At 39.8% G+C, this 26,364-nt stretch overlaps 1 protein-coding gene across 1 annotated transcript in view; it reads left to right on the forward strand.

The window, feature by feature from the left end:
- LOC122797784 (kinesin-like protein KIFC3) overlaps positions 1-26,364 on the forward strand; it is a gene marked incomplete at its 5' end in the record, with an annotated part of 595,169 nt that overhangs the window by 545,472 nt on the left and 23,333 nt on the right. The window contains one exon of the mRNA XM_044066305.1: positions 5,439-5,668. Within this exon, the coding sequence (XP_043922240.1) occupies positions 5,439-5,668 (230 nt within the window). The remainder of the gene's footprint in view (positions 1-5,438; positions 5,669-26,364) is intronic.

Consider the following 26,364-nt stretch of genomic DNA (forward strand, 5'->3'; position numbering starts at 1 on the left):
GGAAGTTTGCACTGTAACTTCCAATGGATACAGACTTAAAACTTCCAATGGGTGGACTTTTAGAAAGAATCAAATTATGTCCTTACATTTCAAACAGATATCCATATCTCTGAAAAAATTGGTGTTACTAAAGAAGTACAAATGGTAGACTCATCAGCAAAAAAACTAAATAGTGGTAGTACTTTTTAGGTTCTCGGTCTTAAACTGATTTTATAAGTCACAGTAAACAATTAAGTTTGTAATATTTTTTAAGCATCTTACAATACCTCAGCACCCACTCTTGTTATATATACACTGTTAGTAGCACTTTGTTCATCCAACTGAGAGCTTTCATATGAGACTAAGCATTTCTGCCTGTGCTACGTGGCTAGGGAGATATTTAGAAAAAAATGAAATTTATGACAATATAACTAAATATTATATGAACAATTAATATGTTTTTACCTGCACTAGACAGGTGAATTATCAACACAGTTGTGTTTGCCATTGTGTAAGCTTTACGATAAAAAATCTTTTAATACTTTGCATGTAGCATGATTTTGAAATTATTAATGCCAATATGAACAGGCAATATTTGACACCTGGAGGCATCACTAGGATGAAACTGCAGAAACATCTACAGGCATCACGTGGCTGTATTGAGTTAAACATCTACCATCCATTAAGTCTCCTCTTATTAACCAAAGTAAGTACTGCTACTTACTCAATTCATATGTTGTCTACATAAATTCAAATATAAATATAGGGAGAGTTCCTCATTTCTCCCATGTAGAGATATTCATCCCAGTCCAAGAATTCTAGTAGTTAATCCCACACTTCTTAACCCCTGTGATTCTATATGGCTTAACTCCTCTGGTCTCAGGATAGCACATTTCAATAACCAAAACCTATGTAACATGAAGACTCTTTTCCACAACTGGATATGCCAACACAAACTAACGTTGATATCTCTGAAATCTGGCTTCAGGCCAATATCAAAAATAATAAAATGTTTCTAACAGAATATAATATTTTATAATCTGTAGAAGTCATAAAGGTATAGGAGGTTTACATATTAGTAGCAGGTTTTTATACAAGCTGTTTAAGAAGGGCACTTTATTATTATAATCAGAAGTCAGCCATCCTGTCAAAACCTAAACATAAGTGGCTACACACACAACAACTTCACCTACTAAACTTCGTCTCTCAAGTGACTTTCATCTCAGCACAGGACCTCATTCACAGATTTCATCCCTTTCACAATTTCTCCCTTATCCAACATACTCAAAGGGCCTGTTTCTAATATCAACCTAAGAAGTATCCATAACTGTTAGAGGTGCATGCCTTGATATCCCACCACCTACCTGACATAATCATAGCCACAGAAACATGGCTAAAGAAGGAATTTCATGAAGCAGAAATGGTTCCCTTATGCTGTAACATCCTTAGGCTAGATAGAAAAAAAAATAGAAGCAGGTGGCATTGTCATTATATATAAACAAGTACTCAGCTTCTCACTTCATCCAGCTACCCCCCTCCCTAACTGTAGGAATGGCTAAAATCCTGATGGCTACTCTGAAAATAAACAACCATAAATATATAACTACTATCAGAGTATATACCCCCCCCCCCCCGGAAATAATATTGACACAACCAAGGAGCTCCTCTAGTAGGTTTCTTTATCTCCCTATCAGGAAACCATCATAATGGAAGATTTTAATATTGATTGGCTAACAGTAAAAAATACATCCTCCAACAAAAACATGACCTTTATGGATTTACTCAACTTATAGTACCTCAGCAAGATACGACAAAAACAGTAATAGAAAAAGCACATTGGACTGGGTCCTGATAAATTTTCTATTTAAAATTACTTCCACCGGCTCCCTACCAGACAATCTACATAACCACCTAGCCACATGTATTGTAAAGAGTTATCATCTACCCCAAAAACATACCACATAAATCAGTCTCTCAACACATCTAACTTTGATAAAGATACCTTTAACAGTCCCTTAAAAATGACCAACTGGCACTAGATGAAGCTGTATCATTCTGCAATAGTACTTTCCTAGATATCCTCAACAACCATGCCCCTGTTAGAAATGTAAGTGTTAACTTCAACCCGTTTCCTTGGTTAACAAAAATGAACAAAGCTACTAATGACCAATACAGACAAACCATGAATTTACTGGAAACAAAACAGAAATTAATTCAATATCCAGATTTACAAAAAGCTTAGAAATCTGGCCAAAATAAGATCAAATCAGGTAAAAGATCCTACTACAATAGTCAACAAAATACAGGTCATACTAACCCTAAAATGATCTGGTCATCAATAAACAAACTCATTCATCCTGGATGTGCATCAACCAACTCCCAGAACAACCAACTTCACAGAAAGCATCGTTAGTGAATTCAAAACCATCTTCAGTCAAACAGTTGCCTCACTCTTAAAAGTCACAAGTACTTCTATACCTATGTAAGAGTATGTTCAACAACAAATATTATATTTCTCAAACCTATATAACCCCGCTTTATCAAAAAAACTTCTCATCAAACTTAAACCTACCACTCTTGCTCCAGACAACCTTCCTCCTGAATATATTAAACTAGCAGCAGAGACAGTAACTTACCTAGTAAGCATTCTAATCAACTTATCCATCAAAAAGAGCTCTGTCCATCTGCTCTGGAAGAAATCCTACATTTTGCCACTTCACAAAGGTAAGCACTATATGGACTTCACCAACTATTGGCTCATTGCGGGTCTCACCCCCCCCCCCAAGCCAAAATCGTAGAGAAATGCATCCATCCCCAACTACTAAAATCTATATTGGAAAATAATCTGTTTTTCCTACCCAACATTGCTTCCATCCACATCACAGTACAATCACTGCACTCCTCAATTTCTGTACTCAAACAAACCAGCGCAATAATGTTGGCAAACTAGTATCAGCAGTATTCCTTGACCTGTCCAAAGCCTTTGATATGGTGTACCATCCTAAATTTCTTAACAGACTCTTCTCCCTTGGAATGGACAGTCCATCTGTTTCATGGTTCTCCAGTTACTTATTTGATAGTCACCAGTCAGTCAAATGGACCAGCGACAGCTCTTCCTTCCTTCCTTCCTTCCTTCCTTCCTTCCTTCCTTCCTTCCTTCCTTCCTTCCTTCCTTCCTTCCTTCCTTCCTTCTTCCTTCCTTCTTTCTTTATCTGTAGGAGCTCTACAAGGCTCCATCGTAGGACCAACTGTTTAATATTTAAATTAATGACCTATACAAATCCACCAAAAATGTCTCTATTGTACAGTATGCAGATAAATAAGTACTCATCTGTTCAGCTGTTACAATAAAATAGCCAAGTTTGCAATTAATGCTAAATACTCCTCCCTTCACTGTTCCTCCTTACACTTCCTGAACTCCCACATTACCTTACATACTTACAATTAACAACAGTACACAAAATTATCTTCAAACCCTCAGACTGACCAACCCTTACTTCTGTAATTACTCCCTATCACTCAAACAGACCTCTCGGATCTGAAAACCAACTTCTGAAAGTAGAAAAAAATCAAACCTTTCTACTGGCCAGATGCTGTACTCTTTTTCGATCGCCAAACAGTGGAACGCCCTCCCATTACCATTAAGGGCTATCAGGAATGCTTCTTCTTTCATAAAGTCTCTACAACAACACCTTTGTATTCTATGGCACTCCACAAGTCCCCATTCTGCACCTCTCAAAACCTGATTTTCCAGTTTACCACTACTATCACCTAGATCTACTTACTCTCTGTCAAGTTGAACTCTTCTTCTACTAGTATGAATACTCATAAAAATATCTTCTGTGCCTAGTGTGCTGTATCACCTACTTGATAACTATATTGATTTGACATGATTGACATGTACTCCTATATTGTATTTGTGATTTGATATGATTGACAGGTACACCCATGTTGTATTTTAGGAAACATCGCTATTGATATTCTTGCATAATTTATCTTCACAAGTTGTTAGTATACTTAATAATTTATTTGAAGTTATGATATTGACATGTTTACCTTAATATATTCAACTGTGACTTCTGACTTATGTATTCGTCTGTCTCGTATATTGTACTGTATTGAATGTAGTTGTTAATGTCAAGCTTTTACCTCTGTGTAATCAGCTGTGAGTCTTGACATGTCTATTAAACTATTACTCTTCTTTTGTATGTGCTGTTTAATGGGGAGTTTTTCTTCTCAGGCCTCCACTGAAAATGGGCTCACTTCAGCCCAGTGGACCATCCCAATAAATAAATGCAAATAAAATAATAATAAATAAAACTTTTGAAAAATTACAGCAACTCAAAGAAGAATCCCTCCTCTTTCTAGAGGCTTGGCTCTCTAACTTCCAGATTCTGTTGACCCCCCCCCCCCAAAAAAAAAAAACTTCTCCACTTTACTTCTGAAATATTACAAGAGAATAAACCCAACAGCTCCATAATCTCTTCCAATATTTATGAATTAGACATTGATTGAAGGGTCAACCAGCTGAGAGGTGACTGAATCCTTCACCTCCTCAGGTAACTTGGTCATTTAATCTGGGGAAACTACTGGTGTTCAGCTTCAACTGCTAGAGTAATTCACGATATTCTAAGAGAGTTTCCCACTGTCTGCCCCTTGGATTTTGATCCACTTGTTCCAAAACCCGAAATATAAAACTACTGTCGCTGCATTCTAGGGAATGTCTGTAAAAAGCATTGGTTTCAATTTTTTTATTAATATCATTAATATGTTCATAAATTCTCCTTCTTAGAACCCTTTCCATTTTGCACAAATAAAAGGTGGGAAATTAAATGTTAACATAGAAAGTAACAAGCCTAAAGGAACTTATAAGAGTGGAATGTGTAGACAATGCCCTTACCTGGCAGATTGTGATATTTTAGACCTCCAAAATGTTGGAAATCTTTGAAAAGTTACAGATAATTCAATTGTCAAAGTATGGGGGTTGTGTACACAGGACTGTCTCTCTGTCATGTACATAGTGCTCAGATAGGCAGAATTTCTTCTCTGATGCTGAGGAGGGTAAAGTAGGTGTTGGAAAATGAATGAGTATATGTCTTGTCATTTAATCTGCTTATTAGTCAGTGTATATCTTGTAAACTGAATGTTTTCCTAATGTTTTATGTATTAAAAGAACTTTTCTATCAGAGAATTCAATGAAATGTGTCACGTTCAACAAAACTATACTGGTTAACAATGAGATATAATAAGTAAATTATGTAAACATGTAACTAAGTAAAATGAAATATCATCAATATATATATATATCTTGCGAAGTGAACACAGTTGGGTTCAATGCAACTGATAAATCAACTGCCATTTGCTTGTATTACTTACAGCACATTGATGAGACTATTTAACTACTTAGAACATTGAGCAAAGTAATACTGATGGCCAGATGTTTTTTCTTTTTGGTAAAGGAAAACTAAATTTGGTTGACCTTGCTGGATCTGAACGGGTCTGGAAGTCAGGAGCTGAAGGTGACCGCCTGAAAGAGGCCCAAAATATCAACAAATCTCTGCTGGCTCTGGGGGACGTCATTCAGGCACTGAAAGGAAAGCATACCCATGTGCCTTTCCGCAACTCCAAGCTGACTTATTTACTTCAGGACTCCCTGGGAAAGGGCAGCAAGACAGCCATGGTAGTTCAGGTAGGTTTTATAATGGACATAAAAACCGAACCACATAAAGATTAGAGAAACTCATTAGGCAGAGGCAGCTGTTATATGTTGGTTACTGTTTTATTCTACCTAAGCTACTGCAACTGAAATCCCCCGTCTGTAAACTCCGACTTTTCCACTCTTATGAAAGGATAGCATTCAGATGAGACCCTTCAACAACTGGTTCATGATTCAATAATGAAATGACATAATCCTGAATTCCAGCTTTGAAAGACAAGCTGCAAGAAAGTGTAGCACCATGTTGTGGTGTGAAAACCACCATATATAAATGAAAACACCATCAACTAAAGCATAAATGTGTTGATATAAAAAGTTAAAAATAATAAACTAGTGGGAGTTAATGTTTTGTCAGGCAAAAAATATGGTCTACAATATTATTTGCTGAGGTACTTTGAAAGCTGCAGATTGTAGAAAGCTTAGAGGAAAATGTTTCTACTACCTACTGGAATTATTAAATGTTTTTCCTAAAATTCTTGAATTCTGTCACACTTGTGACTCCAAATGTTTCTACTAAAGACTTTTCTATATATCACTACAATCTCTGTTTAAAAAGAAAGCACTTTCTTACATTGTCCCGGAGTTGTCAACTCTGTGTCCTCACATTATGCCTTCTTTTTCTCATGCATTTCTTTTACTTAAAGATGCTATCCTTTTGAGTCTGTTCTTCTGATATCTTAAAGGTTTGTGTCATACTCCTCTTTTACTTTGGCTCAAAACTGTATATGGGATGTACCTTTAACTCTCATAGGTTCATAGGTGTTTACTAGGCTAACAACCACAAGGGCCTTTTTAAGCCTAGCCATGCATCCCAAATCTCTGACAAGTTCTGATACCCTTGATAAGTGTAAGCACGGGCCAGGGAGATGAACCATTTACAGGTTATCTGTGTCCATTCGAGACATAGGTGCCAATCCAGGGGTAAATTTTCAATTCCCATCCTATTGTCCAAGCTGCACTTGAATTGGTTAGGGAGGAACTGTGCTTCACATGGATGGGGAGCCTGTCCCATAGACACTGTAGTCTTTGGTATACATAGCTATCTCTCCAGCAGGTCCTACTTATGTCACAGGCAAGGTTTATGTCTTCAGAATGGGTAATTCGGGTGCTGTTTGTTTTGTGGATATGCAGGAGATCCATCAGAGTGGGGTCTGACGATGCCCTATATGCCAGGCATAGATCTCTTCTCAAAAGCCTGTAGGAGACAGAATACAGGGATAGAGCCTTGAGGCAGTCTGCATAGGACATTTTACTCACACCTTGTATTCTTTTAGTGAGAAATTTTTGTGGACGTTCCAATTGTTAGATATGCCTGGTTAGGTACATATCAAAGGGGACATTGTACTCAATGACAGGTCTGACAAATGCCAAATACAGTGGAATAATGACTTCCTTGGACTTAGTTGCCATACTTTTGTTTATAAGTTGCACAACACAGAATGATTTCCTCACCACTGTAGACACATGATGGTCAAAGACTAGATTGCTATCTGTGTGTGTCCCTAAGTCCCTGACAACTGGGTCAACCCTAAGGGGTGTATTGTCAATATGATAAGTGTAAGATTCAATGACAGCTCCCAATTTGCAATCATCTACAAATTTAGTCAGCCAAAGACCACTAACATTGGCCTTGACTTCTGAGAAATAAATGTCAAAAAGGAGCGGTCCAAACTTGTGACTGGCATCTTTGTAGAGGTGGACTCCTCAGTTCTAACTTCCTGGGTCCTCTCTGTGAGCCAGTTGCCTATCCACTGGGTGACATACAGGTTTGTTCCCAACCTATTGAGTTTGTCAACAATGCCCAAGTGGGGTATTGTGTCAAATGCCTTGGCCAGGTCAAGGTAGGCAGTGTGAATGATTTTGCACTCATCCATTGCTTTGGTGACCTTCTTCAAGAAGTCCACCAGGCTGAGTAGGCATGATCAGCCCTTGATGAAACCAAACTGGGTTGGGTCCAATGTATGGAGGTTTACTATATCTGTAATGATTATCTCCATGATAATACTTTCTATGGCTTTACATATAAGACTTATGGGTCTGTAGTTTTATAGATTAGTACTAGACTGATGGCCCTTGTGGGCCATTTTAAGCTTAGTCAATTACCACATGTAAAAATCAAACATTGCACCTTGTGTCTATAAGGTAAACACCTTAACCATTATACCAGCCTCCCACCCAAGAGACTTGAACACTGATTTTCAGGATAATAGGTTCATAGATTAGTACTAGTCTAACTGTCCTTGTGGACCATTTTAAGCCTAGGCAAGTATTCCATATGAGAGTCAAATCCTGCAATTTGTGTTTGTAAAGTAAACACCTTAACCATTATGCCAACCTCCCACCTCATTATAGAATGTTTCAAAACCATTGTCTAACTCAGGTCACAATATCCATTGTAATACTGAATTGCACTTTGTTTTTGTAGCAGAATTTACCAGTCTCCTGCTTATGGGACTACTTTTTCAATGAATATGGACAAAGGCTTTTATATCAAGCAAGGCTGACACCACTTATTATCTGCCTGAGCTTAAGTGTTTTTATGTTGCTTGTCTGTTTTCTTACAACATCCACAGTGTTTACCTTTCAACACTGCCTTTCCTTTTATTACTGGCAGTCACTGCTCTGACATTGTGTATGATGAGGTGCTTATATTTAGTGTTCAAGTTGCTTTCCAGTAGAAAGGAGTATATTGACATGCTTCCTTTGCAGTGACTTTTTTGCCTGTTTTTCCTCCTTTGCTTATTTGCAAAGTCTGACTACCTTTGGAAAAATGGTTTGGGCATTAACTAGTATATTCTTGGCTGCCTATGAGTGATCTCTGTCATTAGAATGTTTTTACATTTTGTTGTAGCCGAAATAATTATTTTCTTTTCTTCCTCATCTGAATATTCCAACTGTCCATTGAATGTCCAATTAACCTCCAAATTATTTGCTCATATGCCTTTTAGTTTACTTTAGCCAGACTTTCCTTTTGACCTATAGTTTCTGCACATAACATGATAAGCGATTGCAGTGATTTAACAATATTAATATGTCTTGCTTGGTATTAATTACTGGCAGTCACTGCTCTAATATTATGCATGAAGAGGTGCTTATATTTAGTTAATTATCAGTTAATACAATTATAATTGGATGTAGATGCACCTGTTGGAAATGTAATTCTCAATCTAGTACTAGGTATGGTAATGCTGTCATAATTTACTCTCATCTGTCTTGGAAATAAGCTATTTATCTGTACTGTGCAGTGGTTCTTTTTGAGTTAGATCAGTACTGTACTCTGCGAGTGGATGTAGGTCATCCACTGGCAATTTATATAGCATTGGACAGTGAAAACAGTCAATTACTTAGATATGTTTCAGTGACTTTACTGATCTTGTAACTTATCTATTCACACACACACACACACACATATATATATGCATACATATTTTCTATGTACCCATGACCTTGTAGTATTGGACATAGCTGAAAGCAGTCCTTGGACCAGCCTACGTACCCAGTAAACAAATAAATACATTAAAATAAATTGCAATGTAGTTAGCTTTATTTGACAGCTATGCTTCATACTAAACAAAGGTGTAGTTTAATGCACTCTTGCTGAGGTTAGTAATGTGCTGCAAAACACAAATAAAACTGAAATTAAACTTTTCTGAAGTTATTTGCTTAAAAAATCTTTATAAAGAAAAATTGTACACTTTTCTGCAGTAGTACATAAACAAAGTACTCTCATTTTGTGTTTTTGAGATAATATTTATAAAAGGATAAGAAGGAATACTAGAAGTTGTTTAAAAAGCTGCCCTACCATGTTTATGTAATCTTACATGTTAGACACACACATAACTGAACAGAGCTGCTATTTCTGAACCCCACTTAAGACAGTGAAGAGGGGTCATATGCAAACTTGCTAGAACTACAACTCTGAATACTTCTAAATCTGCAGATTAGGTCCTTGTGCCTGTAATAAGATTTAAATGCACCACAAGGTGTATTTAGCAGCTTATGTTAGCATAAATGAGAACAATTCAGTAAGAAAGGAACAAAGGCATATCTAATAAGTAAATGTCTCAGAGCACTGGTGTTATAAGTGAAGACAGAAAAAAACTACTATATTTACTGCATACAGGCTCCAGAGAGCACCCCTGCATTACCAGGCTATAATTCATATCACACCTTTCGGCCACCTAACCTGGACAGAAGCACCAAAGGCAGAGGCGTGTCCGTATTCATTAAGGATATCCACACCTCCAGGCTAGTTGCTCAGCATAATGCATCTGAGATTATCCAAGTGCAACTAACTCTGGGCAAGACTGCAATGCAAATTGTAGCTTGCTACAGATCCCCCACCATGCCCCAGGATTCCCACTCCTCATTTCTTGATACTCTGGAAAATATTGGGGTACAACCTAACACCCTAATAATGGGCGATTTGAACTACCCCACCATTAACTGGGAAAACTACTCATGTACCAACTCTTGTGCTCAACGTTTTCTGGAATTCATAAATTCCTATGCCTTGGATCAACTTATCCACACCCCCACCAGGGGCAGCAATATCCTAGACCTGGTCATTACCAACATGGGCAACCGGTGTTCCACACCAGAGGTTAATTCCTCATTGGTCAGATCCAACCACAAGCAAATCACCCTAGACAACCACATCTCAACCCCACCCCCCATTAGGGAAACCACCATAAAAAATTTCTCCAAAGCCAACTTCACGCTTCTTAAGACAGAAGTGGCAAACTTCACAACACCCATGCTGATGGACAATAGAGGTACGACTGCTGAATCCTATACAATTGCACTTTATAAGCACTTACACGAGTGCATGGATCATGCAATCCCTAACAGAACCAAGATGATATCCTCCAAAAAAAGGAAGCCAATCTGGTGGTCCCCTGCTATAAACAAACTCTACAACAGAAGAAAGAAACTGTTGCAAAAAAAGAGTAAAATCCAATGATTGGAGGAACTCCATGGTCAGCCTCAGTAAGAAGCTGAGATCCCTCATAAAATCCTCCAAAGCTAGTTACGAAAACAAAATCGCCACTGATTCTAAAGACAGCCACAAAACATTCTATAGCTATGTCAAGAATCTCAATGCCAACATCCTGGCAGATAGGTTCAGTGCTAACTTTACCCCTCTCTCATCCCCTAAAGGGCCCATCTCTATACCGAAAGAATGCAAAGTTCCTGTAATCACAGCTGCACAGGTAAAAAACACACTCTCCAAAGCCAAGAACACAGCATCCATGGGACCTGACAACATCCCAGGCTGCGTTCTACATGAACTACAGAACGAACTGGCACCCCACCTAAGTACCATGTTCAATCATAGCCTCACCTCAGGCTTTGTGCCCACTGAATGGCGCACAGCAACAGTTATCCCACTCCACAAAGGGGGAGCCACCACGGACCCCGGAAACTACTGCTCCATTAGCCTGACAAGCCTGGTCTGCAAGGCTATGGAGCGTATCATCATGGAACATATAAACAATGATATTGGTAATCTCCAAACTCTGGACCCTACCCAGTTCGGGTTTGTAAAAGGCAGATCATGTCTCCTAAACCTGATGGACTTCTTTGAAGCGGTCACCAAAGCCGTAGATAAGGGTGAGGTGGTTCACACAGCCTATCTAGATCTCGCCAAGGCTTTCAACACCATCCCCCACTCTGGAATTATAGACAAACTCACTAAACTCAGTATAAATTCCTATGTCACAAGATGGTTGCCAACTGGCTCACTGACAGATCCCACACTATGAAAGTAGCAGACTCTAAATCCAACTTCAGACCAGTGACAAGTGAAGTACCACCAGGGTTCAGTCCTAGGTCCTCTCATGTTTGGTATCTACTTCTCTGAAGTACAGGCTAACGCAGAAGGTCTTTGGCTAACAAAGTTCGCAGATGACTGCAAACTAGGAGCCATAATCAAAACTCCTAACAATGTGGACATCCTACAAAACGGCCTCACTGAGACAGATGCCTGGTGTCAAAGCCATGGCCACAAGCTCAATGCCAAAAAGTGCATTGTCATCCCTTTTGGTAAAAACTCTGTAGCCATGAACTACCACATAGGTGGTAGTCTACTTAACACTGGAACTGTGATAAGAGACCTTGGAACACAGGTGGACAGTAGTCTCTCCTTTGATAATTACATCGCCACAGTAGTCAGGAAATGGCACACCTCATCACAAAAGGTTTCTTATCCAGGAAAAAAGGTCATTGTTCCCCTTTACTCATCACTCATTAGACCCATTATAGAGTACAATGCCCCTTTTGGTATGTACCTCGCAAGACACCTACAACAACTGGAAAGGCCACAGAAAACTCCAGCTTTACTCTATCGCAAATCGCCTACTCAGAGGCGATCTCTGCCTAACATACAAAGCTATGTCAAACCCAGAGTTGTTGGACATGCTTCACATAAAGAAATCCCAATCTCTCCGAGGTACACACTCTAGGGACCTAAACCTTGTCACCACAATAAACAGAACATGCTGGAGGGATAGATTTCTGTCCCAGAGACTTCCCATACTCTGGAACATACTACCTATCTATATCAAACAAAGCTCATCATTAGCACTCTTCAAGAAAAATCTTGATGATTGGATGGGAGATAGGAAATTCACCCCGGGGATCACTTCTGTGGCTCTGCTTGACAGGGGCACAGGAAAATAATTTTCTTGGGTGGCAAAAGCCAGGGCACCGTTTGGCTAGGCTTATATAGGCTCTAGGGCCAATAGCTTAGTACCTACCCATGAACCTATGAACCTATATGTATTGCCATATTATAAAAACACAAAGTACACTGTGTGTAAAAGCAAGGCTGTGAAAAGCAAAACCATGGCAGTATGGGTTAGTATGACAGTCCCTTTAAAGCATGTTTTATGATATAATGTGTTACAATATACTCCACAGAATGGCACTGAAGCCTTAGTATTGCACAGCAGAAAATTTATGACAAAAAACATATGCATGTATTCATTTTCTGTACAGAGTTTTAATTTAAATCATTAATTACTATGGTATGAAGTACTCTCAAAAGCTCCTTAGGCATTTTCATTTGCTTCCGGAGATGCTGCATGCCTGTAAAGTTCACCCATTAGTTGAGCAGGTGTGAAGAGGTTCAAGCCTACATTGCCTGCTTCCTATCTGCACATTAACCATGCCTGTAAATATCTGGTACAAGAATGGCCTGTATGTTTTTTGTCATAATTTCTAGGTTATTTAACAAAAGAACAATATGTGCAATAAATATGACCACAAATATGAACTGTATGCTCTGGATCTCCACCTTAATATGTTCTTAATAACTTCTATAAATGTTCACACCCACTATGTATGTGACAATACCCCTATTTGGTATAAACGCAGTATGTATCTATTTAACTCCAAGCCTGTATATTCTGTAAAGCAGTACCCAAAACCAGTAATTAGTGGGGTCCCTTGTTGGAGGCAAAAATCGGGTTATCCTTCTAGACCAAAGCCCTCTGCTGTTCCTTTATGCATATCTCTATATCCCAGTACATCCCATAAGTAAGGCACAACAATATTCAGTAACTCTTTCCTTCCTGGCCTTTCTTGGACTTTACCACTAGTAAGTGTATTTCATCCTTTGGAAAACTGTTGTGTGTGTGACAAAACAATGGTCTCCCTGGTAGTCTTGCTTGACTGCACTGTCTCTTAAGCATCAAATATCCTATGAATGCTGTTAACATTCATGGTCTAAATAAGACTTTTGTATTCATCTGTACACACCGATGTCCTTGAATATCAGACTTTTCATATAAAATTTGGACTTCTTTTCATTCTTTTTCTTTTTCCTTACTATTGCAACACTTTATTTAGTTGAAAGGATATATCTATACATATATATATATATATATATATATATATATATAGAGAGAGAGAGAGAGAGTTGTGTGTCACTGATCTGTACAATACAGTTACATTAATACACAATGAATGTTTATTGTGCTTCACATCTGCATACCTGCAGATGACACAGTTGTTATGAAACATAGTTCACTGCTGATACAGCTTCTGCTGCCAGCTTTTTGATTTAGATAGGAATGAAAGTATGCTAAGAAGCTGTCTGAAGCCCTTATATGCAGTTCTGTCACAAATGCTTCCAATGCCAAGCATTGCAACATGAAATGCCACATAGGTTGTGGCAAAAGTGTTTATAGCCAAACTGAACTTTGACTGCATTATCTACATCTAAGTTACCTACCCTAAAACGTATTTTGTTTCCTAATTACACAGGTCAGTCATATAGCACTGCTACTGTTACAGTAGTGACCCAGTGTTCCTTGCTGGATCGATATGCAGCTTTCTCCCTTGTCCAAGGTCCTCCATTGCACTATTTTAGGACTGTCAGCCAAACCCTTAAAGCCTCTTTCATATCCGTGTTTGCTGTAATTCAATGATTGTGCCATGAACATCCCACCCATTTTCCTGGCAACCTCTTCATGAAAACTCTCCCTACCGGTATTATCTTATCCATTGAGTTTAGCAATCCTGTTAACATCTTCAACTGTACTTGGATGCAACTTTCTGTGCATGCCATTTTCATTAACTTATCTTTGGATAACCTAAATACTCCTACTTTGCTGCCTATATATGCAAGATAATGAGCTGTCTTATCTCACAGTAACCTAAGGGAATTTCCAGTTTTTCACAAAACTGAGTACAGCTATGAAGTGATTGGATTTCTCAGGCTCTTTTTTTCTATGAAAAACAAATCACCTATATAATGGATAATGCTGTTGACATCCACTACTTATCCTGTTATCCAATTCAAGAATGCAAGGAATTTCTTGAAAAGGGTACATGCCATCATATGCCCAAAAGACATGTATTTATTTGTATAATCATGTCCCCCAAACGTTATACCCAACAACCCTTGATCTTTGCTTGTAAGTGAGCAAGAGTCTAAAAGCTGCTTCTTTATTTGCCTTCTTTATTTGTCTTCTCTTTCGTCTTTGCTTGCACTGCCTTAGCTATCATATCAACAGTAAGATACTGATGTGTTTTCCTCATCTGTCTCTTCACTTTACCATCTCCCTTTTTGGTAAGGTAAATGATGAATTAACCTTTGTTCCCCTTGATTTATTGATTCCTGGGCAATAACCCTATTGCTGACACCCCAAATCATGTCTGCAGATTATTCATAAATGGACCTGCTATCTTTTCTTCCTGAATGTATTTCTGCATTTGGGTCCCACTCCCACTTTTTCTGGCATTTTCTTTTCAAATTTCATGCTGAGCATATATGTTGCTTCATGATGCCCATTAAGTGGAATACTATTTTCCTATGTCATTTTTACCACAACGCCTGCTTTGCCACAATCCATACATCTAACTGTTTTCACCAAATATAAATACCTTAGTCTTATCATATGTATTTTAATGCCTTGTAAATTAACTTGTCTGTATCTGCTGCAAGCATATCCCATGCATTGAAAACAATAACAGAAACAACAAATGCGTAAAAAAGCTTGAAACAGCTTGTGACTCCTTTCGGCTTGCCTGAGTTAAGAAGATAGCCTTTAGGATGAAAACTGCCCTGGCAACATTCCAGAGGCCGGTAGATTATATCCCTAGCAGGATAAGCAGATTTTGCCCTTGCTTACCTGGATGATATTGCCATCTACAGCCATTCCTGGCAAGAGCACCTTCAGCATGTCAGGGAGGTGCTGGGTAGACTACAGAGGGCAGGGTTGACAATTAAGCCCAGTAAGTATCAGGTGGGTATGGCAGAGGTCTCCTACCTGGGACATAGAGTGGGCAGTGGTAAGATCAGGTCAGAACCTGCCAAAGTGGAAGCCATTCAGGCATGGCCTACCCCTGTTAATAAAAGCAGGTGAGGGCCTTTTAAGGTACTACAGAAAGTTTGTCCCTAATTATAGTACCATAGCTGCTCCCACAGACCTGACAAGGAAAAACAGGTCAGATAAGGTAGTATGGACCCCAGCATCTGAGCAGGCATTCCAGAAGCTTAAAGAAGCTTTTAGGAGGACCCCATGTTAGCCAGTCCAGATTGCAGCAAATAATTTGTTGTGTAGGTAGATACTTCAAACCTAGGGGTAGGGGCTGTACTCAGCCAGGTTTCCTCAGAGGGTGAAGAGCGCCCAGTGGTGTATCTCAGCCATAGACCCAACCCAGGGAGGAATGCTATGCAGCTGCAGAAAAGGAATGTCTAGCCATAGTATGGGCACTGCAGAAACTTCAGCCTTATCTATATGGAAGGAAAGTCACTGTAGTTACAGACCACAATCTGTTAACATGGCTACATCAAGCCAGTCAGCAAAATGCCAAGCTATTAAGGTGGAGACTATGGGCTCTCAAGACAGGGTATGGGGTAATGTATTCCCAGATAAACTCATCCCTTTCAAGCAATGTTTCTCAAGGAGCACTTAAAAAACTAGCTTGGTTCAAAGGGGAGGAAGTGTGATAAAATGAGGTACTGCCAGCACAGCTAGCTGAAATTTTGTAAATTATGTCATTTGCGAATATCAAACTGATTCATACAAGATACTGGTGTTACTAATGTATTAGAACTGTATGTCATGTGTATATCAAACTGATTTGTACAGATGTTTATGTTGAAAAGGTATTTGTAAAGTGCTTGTGTTTGAAATGTATGCACAGTGTGCATTACTGGAGAGAACAGAAATGTACATGCACTTTTGCAACTGTTTAAATGTATATGTTTTAACAGAGGAAACTGGAGGGTTAACCTTAGTCCAGTAAACTTTAGAAAAATATCTGAAACTAAATCACTTTATAGGCTAGGCCATAAAGATTCTATCTCACATGTTTCAAGGCATCCAGAGACACAAAGTCTGGACTAAGAAGCTTTCTGTATTGTCGTTGGGGAGAACTAATTACTAGTCTTGAAGTGTGGAAGAATGCAATTATTTTATGACTTTCAGCACCTGCCAAAGATCTGAGCGAAAGCTGTTGTGTGTATTTTGACAGGTAGGTGCTAAATGCTGCCAGCTTCTAGCAATAGAGCTTTTGCTCAGGAACTAGAAGTCAGATGACAAGAAGTGATGTCATTCTACAAGCTATTCCTTCAGTAATATTTTAGATATTATTTTGATAGACAGAGCATTCTGTATTCTGTCCTGGGCCTGACAACAACAAGTAAGTCTGTTCACCATACCATCTGCCTTGCTCTACTATGTAAATTATTAGGGTATAGTAACTCTCTTAGATACAGTCAGGCATATAGTGAAATTTACCAAGGCAGTAAGAGCACTGTAAACCAATAATCCAAACAAAACCGAACAGGCTGAAGTAAAAAAGATTTAATTATATTCCGAATCACACCAATGACTTAAAAACATTTAAAATAACAAAGAAACAAATGCAGTAACTGCTTTCGTTTGGCTGTGCCAAACTTCCTCTGACAAAGGAGCCGTCATTTCCTGTTCTTTAAATATATAGTGAAACTTAGTTTAGATATTGTTTTTCTTTATTCGTATGAGACTGTCATTCAATGTTTTAAATATTTCCTGTGATTCTGAACTCTGGTGGCACTGTGAATATATATGTAGTACTTTCTTGTTATTTTATTATGTATTATTAAATATATTTAAACCTTTTCATTGTGGCTGATCTTTGTAGAGATATTTAAGTTCTGAGAGTACTTGCATATTTATTTGGTGACACTGTGGTAGTCACTCCTAATAGCCTTGCTCTTGGTCAAACTGCTATTTGTATTAGTATTAATATTACAAAGTAAAATTGGACACCCTTTGTTAAGGGCCTTAAAGTAGCTGGTGAGAGGTTCTGGTGGCAGTGGTAACTACCTTATAGTCTGGGCAGAAGAGGGCATAGCTAGTAAACCTGTGCCAGCCTTTCCCAGGTGTGCATGTGTGTAAAACAAATCTCTCCAAGAGTGTGTGTGTCAGCTATGTGGGCAGGGACACAAAGCACTGGCTGGACAGAGAGAGTGTTGGAGGACTTGGCTTGGAAACCTGGCTAAGGACTCAAATCTATAGGTGTGCCAGTGGGGAGTCTTTTTGGTGATATGGAGAAAGAGGGAGAAACCAGCCTTGGACTGACTGTGGTCTTTGCGTGCTGTTAAGGGAAATTGTGCTTGGTGCAGAGAGCTGCATCTGGAAATGCTGTGTGTATGTACCTGTTATCCTCCCAGTGAACATTCCCCACAGGTTCCAGTAGTGAGGATTGGAGCCCCTTGATTACTGGTCCAGTTGGGTTGTCACACATCTCACAAAATGGGTGGCTACAAAAGAAAAAAAAAATCATCAAGCCTGATGTCTAGCTTATCCAGTAAGCAGAAGAAAGGATTGTCAATGTACTGGGTAAACAGGCATCGTGAGTTAACAAATTTTCTGTTGTTAACCAGACTTCTTAGACTATATTTAACAAATAAGTTCATAGGTTCATAGGTTCGTACTAGGCTATCTGCCCTAGGGCATTTATAAGCCTAGCCAGAGTGTGTGTGGCTTTCACCACCCCTTAGGATGAGAATACTACGACATTTTAGGGTTTAGTTTACTGTGCCTCTGTCTAGTAATGACACAGAGATGACCCCCGGGGTAAACCTACGATCTCCCATCCACTCGTCGAGATTTCTCTTGAATAGAGTCAGTGAGGGGTCTGCCTAACATGGACTGGGATTCTGTTCCAGAGTGTAGGGAGCCTCTGGGTTATGAATCTGTCCCTCCAGCACGTCCTATTTATTTCTGTGTTGAGGTTTAAGTCTCTTGTTCTCGTGGCTCTGATGGATTTGGATTTTTTGAGGTGGAGCATGTCCATTAATTCCGGATTGGACATGGCCTTGTACGTCAGGCACAGATCACCTCTGAGTAGGCGGTATGCGACTGAATAGAGCTGGAGTTTTTTCAGTCGGGCAGCATATGACATATGTTTAAGACCCTTTATCCTCTTGGTGAGGAACTTTTGGGGTCTTTCCAACTGCTGCAGGTGTCGGGTGAGATACATCCCAAATGGGGCATTGTACTCAATCATTGGCCCGATAAGAGAAGAGTACAGGGGCACAATGACCTCTCTTGATCTAGATGTGAAACCCTTCATGATAAGGTGGGCAATATAGAAGGTCTTCCTAACCACTTTGGCAATGTGAGCGTCAAATGAGAGGTTACTGTCAACCTGGGTCCCTAGGTCCCTGATTACCTCTTCCGTACTTAATGGATTACCACCTATGTGGTAATTTGTCGGTACCTTGTTTTTCCCAAAGGGTATGACTATACATTTTTTGGCGTTCAGCTTAAGGCCATGGCTCTGGCACCAATTATCCGTTTCTATGAGGCCTCTCTGAAGGATGTTTGTGTCCGCTGGAGTATCAATTATGGCGCCCAGTTTGCAGTCATCTGCGAACTTTGTCAGCCACAATCCTCCTATGTTTGCCTGTACCTCGGAAAAATAAATGCCGAACAAGAGGGGTCCCAAGACTGAGCCCTGTGGGACACCGCTTGTGACTGGCTTAAAGTCTGACATAGCGCCAGCAACTCTGACCCTGTGGGTTCTGTCCTTGAGCCAGTTTGCAACCCATCTTGTGACATATGGGTTTACATTTAAGCTGGTGAGTTTGTCTATGATGCCCGAGTGGGGTATTGTGTCAAAGGCTTTTGCAAGGTCAAGGTAGGCTGTGTGAACTGCCTTACCCTCATCAATGGCCTTAGTGACTGTTTCAAAAAAGTCGACCAAGTTCAAAAGGCAGGATCTGCCCTTGACAAAGCCAAATTGGGTGGGATCCAATGTCTGTAGGTCCCCAATGTCTTTGTTTATGAGTTCCATAATGATCCTCTCCATAGCTTTGCAGACCAGGCTTGTCAAGCTTATGGGGCGGTAATTTCCAGGGTCCGTAGAAGCACCGCCCTTGTGAAGTGGGACCACTGTTGCCGTACGCCACTCTTTGGGTACATATCCTGTAGTAAGGCTAAGATTAAACAGCAGCCTTATGTGTGGGTTTAGTTCCTCTTGGAGTTCATGTAGCACACAGCCCGGGACACCATCCGGTCCCATTGATGCTGTGCTTTTAGCTTTAGAGAGGGCGGCTCTCACCTGGGCATCTGAGATGTTAGGGAGGCTACACTCTGCTGGGATGGTAAGTTCTCCTTTTGGGGGGTAGGGGGAGGAGAAATTTGCACTGAACCTGTCTGCCAGAATGTTGGCAATGTCAGTGGGTTCAGTGTATTTTGTGTCATTTTGGACTAACTCTGAGCATATCTGGGAGTTTCCACCCAGGTTTCTAACATAGCTAAAGAAGGCCTTGTGATTGTCTTTTGTGTCTTTTGCGATTTTTCTCTCAAAGTTGGCCTTGGATGATTTTATGAGTGATCGTAGTTTTTTGCTAGTACTGATCAGAGATGCCTTCCCTTTTAGGGATTTTGCTCTGTCATGTAGTAGCTTCCTCCTCCTGTTGTAAAGTTTGTTTATGGCTGGGGTCCACCAGACCGGCGCCTGCCTTTGGGGAATGGGTCTTGGTTTTATTTGGGATTGCATGATCCATGCATTCTTGAAGGTGCCCATAGAAGGCATTTGCAAAGGATTCAGCAGTGTGGGTTGTGGTTTCCACTGGCCCAGGGGCCTTGATGGATACCACTTCAGTCTTAAGAAGTGTGAAGTTTGCTTTTGAGAAGTTCTTCACTGTGGTCTTTTGTGCAGGGGGTGGGGGCGGGATGTGGATTTCCAGTGAGATTAATTTATGGTCTGATCTTACCAAAGAGGGATATACTTCCGGTGTGGAGCATTTTGTCCCCATGTTTGTGATGATCAGGTCTAGTATATTGTCTCCTCCTGTGGGAATGGTGACTAGTTGTTCCATTGCATTTGAGTTTATGAATTCTAGGAACCTTTGGGCTAGGGTGTTGGGGCTTGAGTAATGTTCCCAGTCTTTGTTTGGTTAGTTGAAGTCTCCCAAAATGATGGTATTTGGAGAGACTTTCATACTCTCCAGTGTCTTCAGGAAGGCTGTGTGGGGTTCCTGAGTTTGAGAGGGTGGTCTGTAGCATGCTACAAACTGTAAGGCAGTTTTGCCTATGGTTATTTGCACCTGGATCGTCTCCGATGCTTCGTGTGTTGCCACTAACCTGGAGGTGTGGGTATCTTTGATGAAAATGGATACTCCCCCTCCTTTTGTGGTTCGGTCCAAGTTTTGGGGCCGGAAAGCATGATATGAGGTAAAACCTGATAGTGCTGGGGTGGTCTCAGGAGCCTTGAACCAGGTTTCAGTCACTGCACAGACATCGATGTTCTCCATACTGAGGAGGGCTTCGAGGGCGTGCATCTTGAGGTTTAGACTTCTGGCATTGAGCAGCATTACCCTTAGTTTTTTTCCATTTGTGTTTTCTAGGGCGGTAGGGTTGTCATTTGAGCCTTGCCTAAAAAAGGCACTATGGGGGTGGCAAGAGCCTTGGCCAATATCCGGAAGCCCAGGGGTGACAGGTGCAAGCCATCCCTTGCGAAGCAGCGTGGCTTGTCAAGCATATCATCCCAAGCAGACAGACATTGGATCCCCTTAGAATGACACCAGTAATTAAGCCAATTGTTAAAACTGATCATTTTGTCTTTATACTGTGGCATCATTCTTGGTGAGGGTAAGATGCTGCTCAGGGTCAGGGTCATACCGGCCTGGGCTACATAATCAGAGAGCTCCTCTATGTCTCTTTTCATGTAGTCCAGGGAGGTACGTCTCAGGTCGTTCACACCGGCATGTACAATGACTGAGTCATACTTGTACTTGCTGTGGAGTGACCTGAGTGCTTGTGTTATGTGGCAGATTCTAGCTCCTGACAGGCAGCTTACTGTGACCTTTTCCTTGTTCAGTCTGGTGAGCGGGACATCAGTGTGTCTGACTATGGAGTCACCGATTACAAGTGTGTCTGGCATGTTGTTTGGCCTTAAGGGCTGTGACTGTTTAGCACACTGACTTTGTGAACTATGTGTTGCATGTGCTATGTCTTGAGGTGGTGGTTGCTTGGGTGTCTGCTTTGGAGGCCTCTGTTGTTTTGGTAGATTTTTAATCAGCGCCACCGAGTATGTTTTTGTGTGTTTATGTGTTTGGTTTGCAGTTGTGTTAGTTCTATGTGAGACTGGGTTTGTGGTGTGCGTGGTTACCTTCTCCTCCTGACTGGTCTTGCCATTACTGAATTGAGAGAGCTCAGCCTCCAGTTTGGCTATATAGTTGCATCTCTCGCATATATTTGTATTTGTTGGGAGGAGGAGAGGGTTGTCTGTGTACATGAGGCAATTGTAACATTGCCTCAAGATTCCCAGATTCACCAGCTGAAAAGGAGAGGACGCCAGCAACCGACCCTTCGACATGCTAGAAATAGTGAAAAAGATTGCTGTGTAACTGAGTCAGAAAGGACCTATAGGGAAATGGGTACTCAACAGAATTTAGGTGAATGAAGTACTTTTTTTGTTTAAGAGTGCTTTACCTGTGTAAAAAATGCTTTAGGAGCAAGTGCTGAGCTTTTCAGATAGAGTATAGGCTGTTTAGATTGCAAGTAGAACAGTTCTAAGGGAAAAATTGAAGAGCAGACTTGGCGGAGCCAGAAAAAGTTTAACCAAGTTTAACCTTGTATAACCGGCGCTGCTATGCGCACGACCGCGCAAAGCCGTGCAAAAGCAGATTTTAAGCAGTGAACTACAAAAGAGCTAGGAATGGTCCCAAACAACCAATTACTACAGCTTCTTGTGCTGAGGTCACTTCCCCCAAGGACAGGTAGGCTGCTCAAGGCTCCCACTCCCACTGGTGAGCAAAGAAAGTTCCTTCCATCCAAGTAAGGTAATGGACAACACAGGAACTACACCACAGCCCAGAATACAGCAATGCCTGTATACTGGTCTAAACTAGTCGAGAAAGGCGGGAAAACAAGGATTATTTTTTTATTTATTTATTTTTTTTTTGTAGAAACACACAGAAAATGCAGAGACAGTGATTAGTTACACAAGCTAGCACACTTTAGTGGGCAGCCTCCACAGTTAAATTAAACAAACAAACAAGCAAACTTTCGATTAAATTCGACTAAATGTAACTTTAAGTGCAGATTTTAAATTAAATGCAGTAATCAGTAACAAAACAGTTCAGGCTAGTTCAAAGTAAGCAACAGAAGCTATTTCCAGTGAAAAAAAAGCAAAGATACTTAAATCCAGAAGGTAGTCGCTTTTTCGAGTTCCTTGCTGCTAGGACCACTCTGTAAAACCACGTGGAGCTTGTCTGAGCAGTATAGCCAGAAAAAAATTCCCAGAGGCGGATTTTAAGCAGTGAACTACAAAAGAGCTAGGAATGGTCCCAAACAACCAATTACTACAGCTTCTTGTGCTGAGGTCACTTCCCCCAAGGACAGGTAGGCTGCTCAAGGCTCCCCACTCCCACTGGTGAGCAAAGAAACTTCCTTCTATCCAAGTAAGGTAATGGACAACACAGGAACTACACCACAGCCCAGAATACAGCAATGCCTGTATACTCGTCTAAACTAGTCGAGAAAGGTGGGAAAACAAGGATTATTTTTTTGTTTTTTTTATTCTGATTACTGAAAGTAATATATTGATTCTTGATGAATATTAAAATTTGTTTTTATTTGTATTTTTTAGATTAAGATTTCAATGATACATGACATATCTGCAGATGGCAATTCTTCTGGCATTTTCCCTTTGTGGATACTTGACACATTTCACATGTGAAAGATCATTACTCCACGTCTTACAATTTTCGTTCACTCACCCCTTTTTAGAATTATTAATAATTTCTGCTTCTCTCACTGTAATTGAAATTTTTCATACTTGGTTACTATGAAAACTGACACCTTAAATTTTCCCATTGTAAAACATATTCTTCTGTCTGACATCTTGCATAGCTCAACTCTCGCAATCTTTTCATCTTTCCAAAGCCTACTGTATTAATTTTGTTAGCAATTTTCACTGCTAATAAATCATCTGTTTTTTAATGTTGAGATTCTTTCTTTCCTCTTACCTAAGCCTAAATACATGTTTTGAAGCACCAATGGTTCCATGATACCTCCTTCCTAAAGCTTCTGTGTTGTTCAACGTGGATCAGTCTTTGACTCATATTATTTCTCATTTTAATCAGCACATTCCTTTGGGGGTGTCTGGCATTTTTAATGTAATACTTTGCTGTCATTTAAATCAATAACAATAAAATGATGAGTGAAAAACAAAATATATTAAGAGAAGACGGGATAGGTATCACAGTGTATGGAACAAAAGGGAGATAATATACAAATACATTGACATCTTATGAGTTCTTAATACATGTCTAGACACATCAAAACATTGGTCTTCCAAAAGTAAGAACACATGGCATGGGGCAGTCTTAATATCCCACCTGCACATAACTATCTTTCTGCTTGCTGTCCCCCAATGCCGGAATTTCAATGAGAACTAAAAATCAACCTACCATAGCTGTACTTTGATACAGAAGAAGAAATATATTACCATTTAGTCTCCCCAATGAAATCTCATTAATTATGTGTTCAGATACTCATCCATCCAGATTTAGTAAGGAAACTTGTTTCAATCATCATAGCATTAGAACAGCTTGGAAAAGAACTTTGATGTTAATAGCTTCATTGGAGCATTTAGTAAGACTGAGATGGAGGTGGACTAAAATGCCCAACCTTTAGTGAGTGAAATGTTTATAAATGTAACATGTTCTGGTAGCTGAATTGATTATTTCTTACATGCATTTTTCATTAGTACAAGTCCACATAATATAGTCTAGATAAATACTTATGACATAAATACTTATGACACCATATTTAGATCAACAAGTATTAGTACCACTATCAGTTATATTTATGAGCTTAAGAAAGAGTAAGTTTTAAGCCAATTTTTTAATCACAGATATCAAATGTGGTATGGGAGTTGCTTTAAAATATACTTACAATACACACAATTTGTGATACAATGGAAATATTAGATTAGTAGCCACATTTAGCAGACTTGCCATTAGCAAACTTGAAGGTAAAAGCTCTGTAATGACTAAGCAATCTAATCCCAGAAATAAATTCTGATTCTCTACCTTTGAGCAAGTCTAACAAATTATTAGACCACTTGTTCTTTGACATAACAGCTAGCATTATCTGTCACAGCTGATAAGTCATAAAGAATGGCAAATATAACCTCCAAACTAAGGATACTTGGGAGGCCAGATTCCAAATGACTTGCTCTTGACACAACTTACTCTGGTCTAAGACCTATATATTAAGCAGGTGTACACCAGAATAAATCACTTACATCAGGAACAAGTCTTTTGTAATCTGGTCCTGGATCTCATCTAAACCTAATAACCTCTCATCTACACAACGGTCTGATACTTTACATGAAAGTGGTTTATTGGATATAAGGGGAATTTTTAAGGTTGGATCAAATATAAAGTCACGATTTTGAAATACTAAATAAAATTGAGACAAAAAATATTTTGTCTATATCTAGTTTAGGGACAAAATGAAAAGACTGAAGAGGGAAGAACACATTTTGATGGACATACAACTGGAGAATGTTTCAAGTTTTCATAGCAAAAAGCTAATTCTAAACACTTACAAAATTAAAACAGTGCTGTTTGGTACCTGCTCTAAATGGCAAAATGGCTCTCAATCTCTTCTTATCCATGACTATCTTGAATACCCATTGATCAAGTCATCTCCTTCAAATACCTTGGAATGAGGCTTGATCCTGCACTAAACTTTCACCTTCATGTAGAACAAATATGGAAGGAAATAAATGCACTCCTATTTTGGTCCTATAAAGTTTCCCCCTTTCTATCCAGACCAAGCAGGAATGCCATAGGCAAAGGCATTCTACTACCACAGCTTGAATGTGGACTTCCAAGCTAAGGTTTACACTGCCCAGGTGGCTATCCCTGCCATGGTTGCTCTTCCACACCATGCAGCAACATCCAAGAAAACCTCCTCCAACATCCAGACTATAAACAATTATCTGCTGTTTCATTATCCTCTCCCCTGGAAATGAGCATTATTGTATCAGTCTTAACAAAGCCAGTTGGTTACCTGTCCAACAATATGCCAGGCTGCTAATTGGATTCCAACTCTACAAGCTCCTCAGTGAACACTCCTTCCTTACCCATGCCTCCAACATATTCAGACGACACCCCATTTACAATGTAAGAAGTCTTGCCCATTTCTTCAGTGTCCCAGAACCAGATTTCATTGCACTAACTTTGCCTTCTGCATCCTAGGCCCCAAACTCTGGGAATAACTCTCTACTTAATATTAAAGATCTCACCTTATACCCCTCATTCTGTGTTCCGCTTAAAGATAATCACAAGTCTGAGTCAGTTTGCAAATGCTTTCCTTCTGGACAGATCACATAATCCCGCACACTCTCCCCTTCGACAGTTAGGCATCTTTGTCTTTCTCACATTATTTTCTCTACACTAGTATGTGGCATCTCTTCCACATTGTATCTAGTGTATATCCGTCCATCCATCCACCATCCACAATCCCTTTTCCCCATTCTTGCACCTGGGGTCAGGGTGTCACTTCAACAATGACAATCAACTAGAGCCAAGGTTTACACTGCCGGGTGGCTAGCCCTGCCATGGTTGTTCTTCCACACCATGCAGGTTACACCTATGGCCAATTTAGTGTGTCCAATCTACCTATTGCATGTGGGAAGAAACT

Source organism: Protopterus annectens, chromosome 3.part1 (assembly GCF_019279795.1).
Source record: "Protopterus annectens isolate FY-2018-M chromosome 3.part1, PAN1.0, whole genome shotgun sequence".
Classification (NCBI taxonomy): domain Eukaryota; kingdom Metazoa; phylum Chordata; order Ceratodontiformes; family Protopteridae; genus Protopterus; species Protopterus annectens.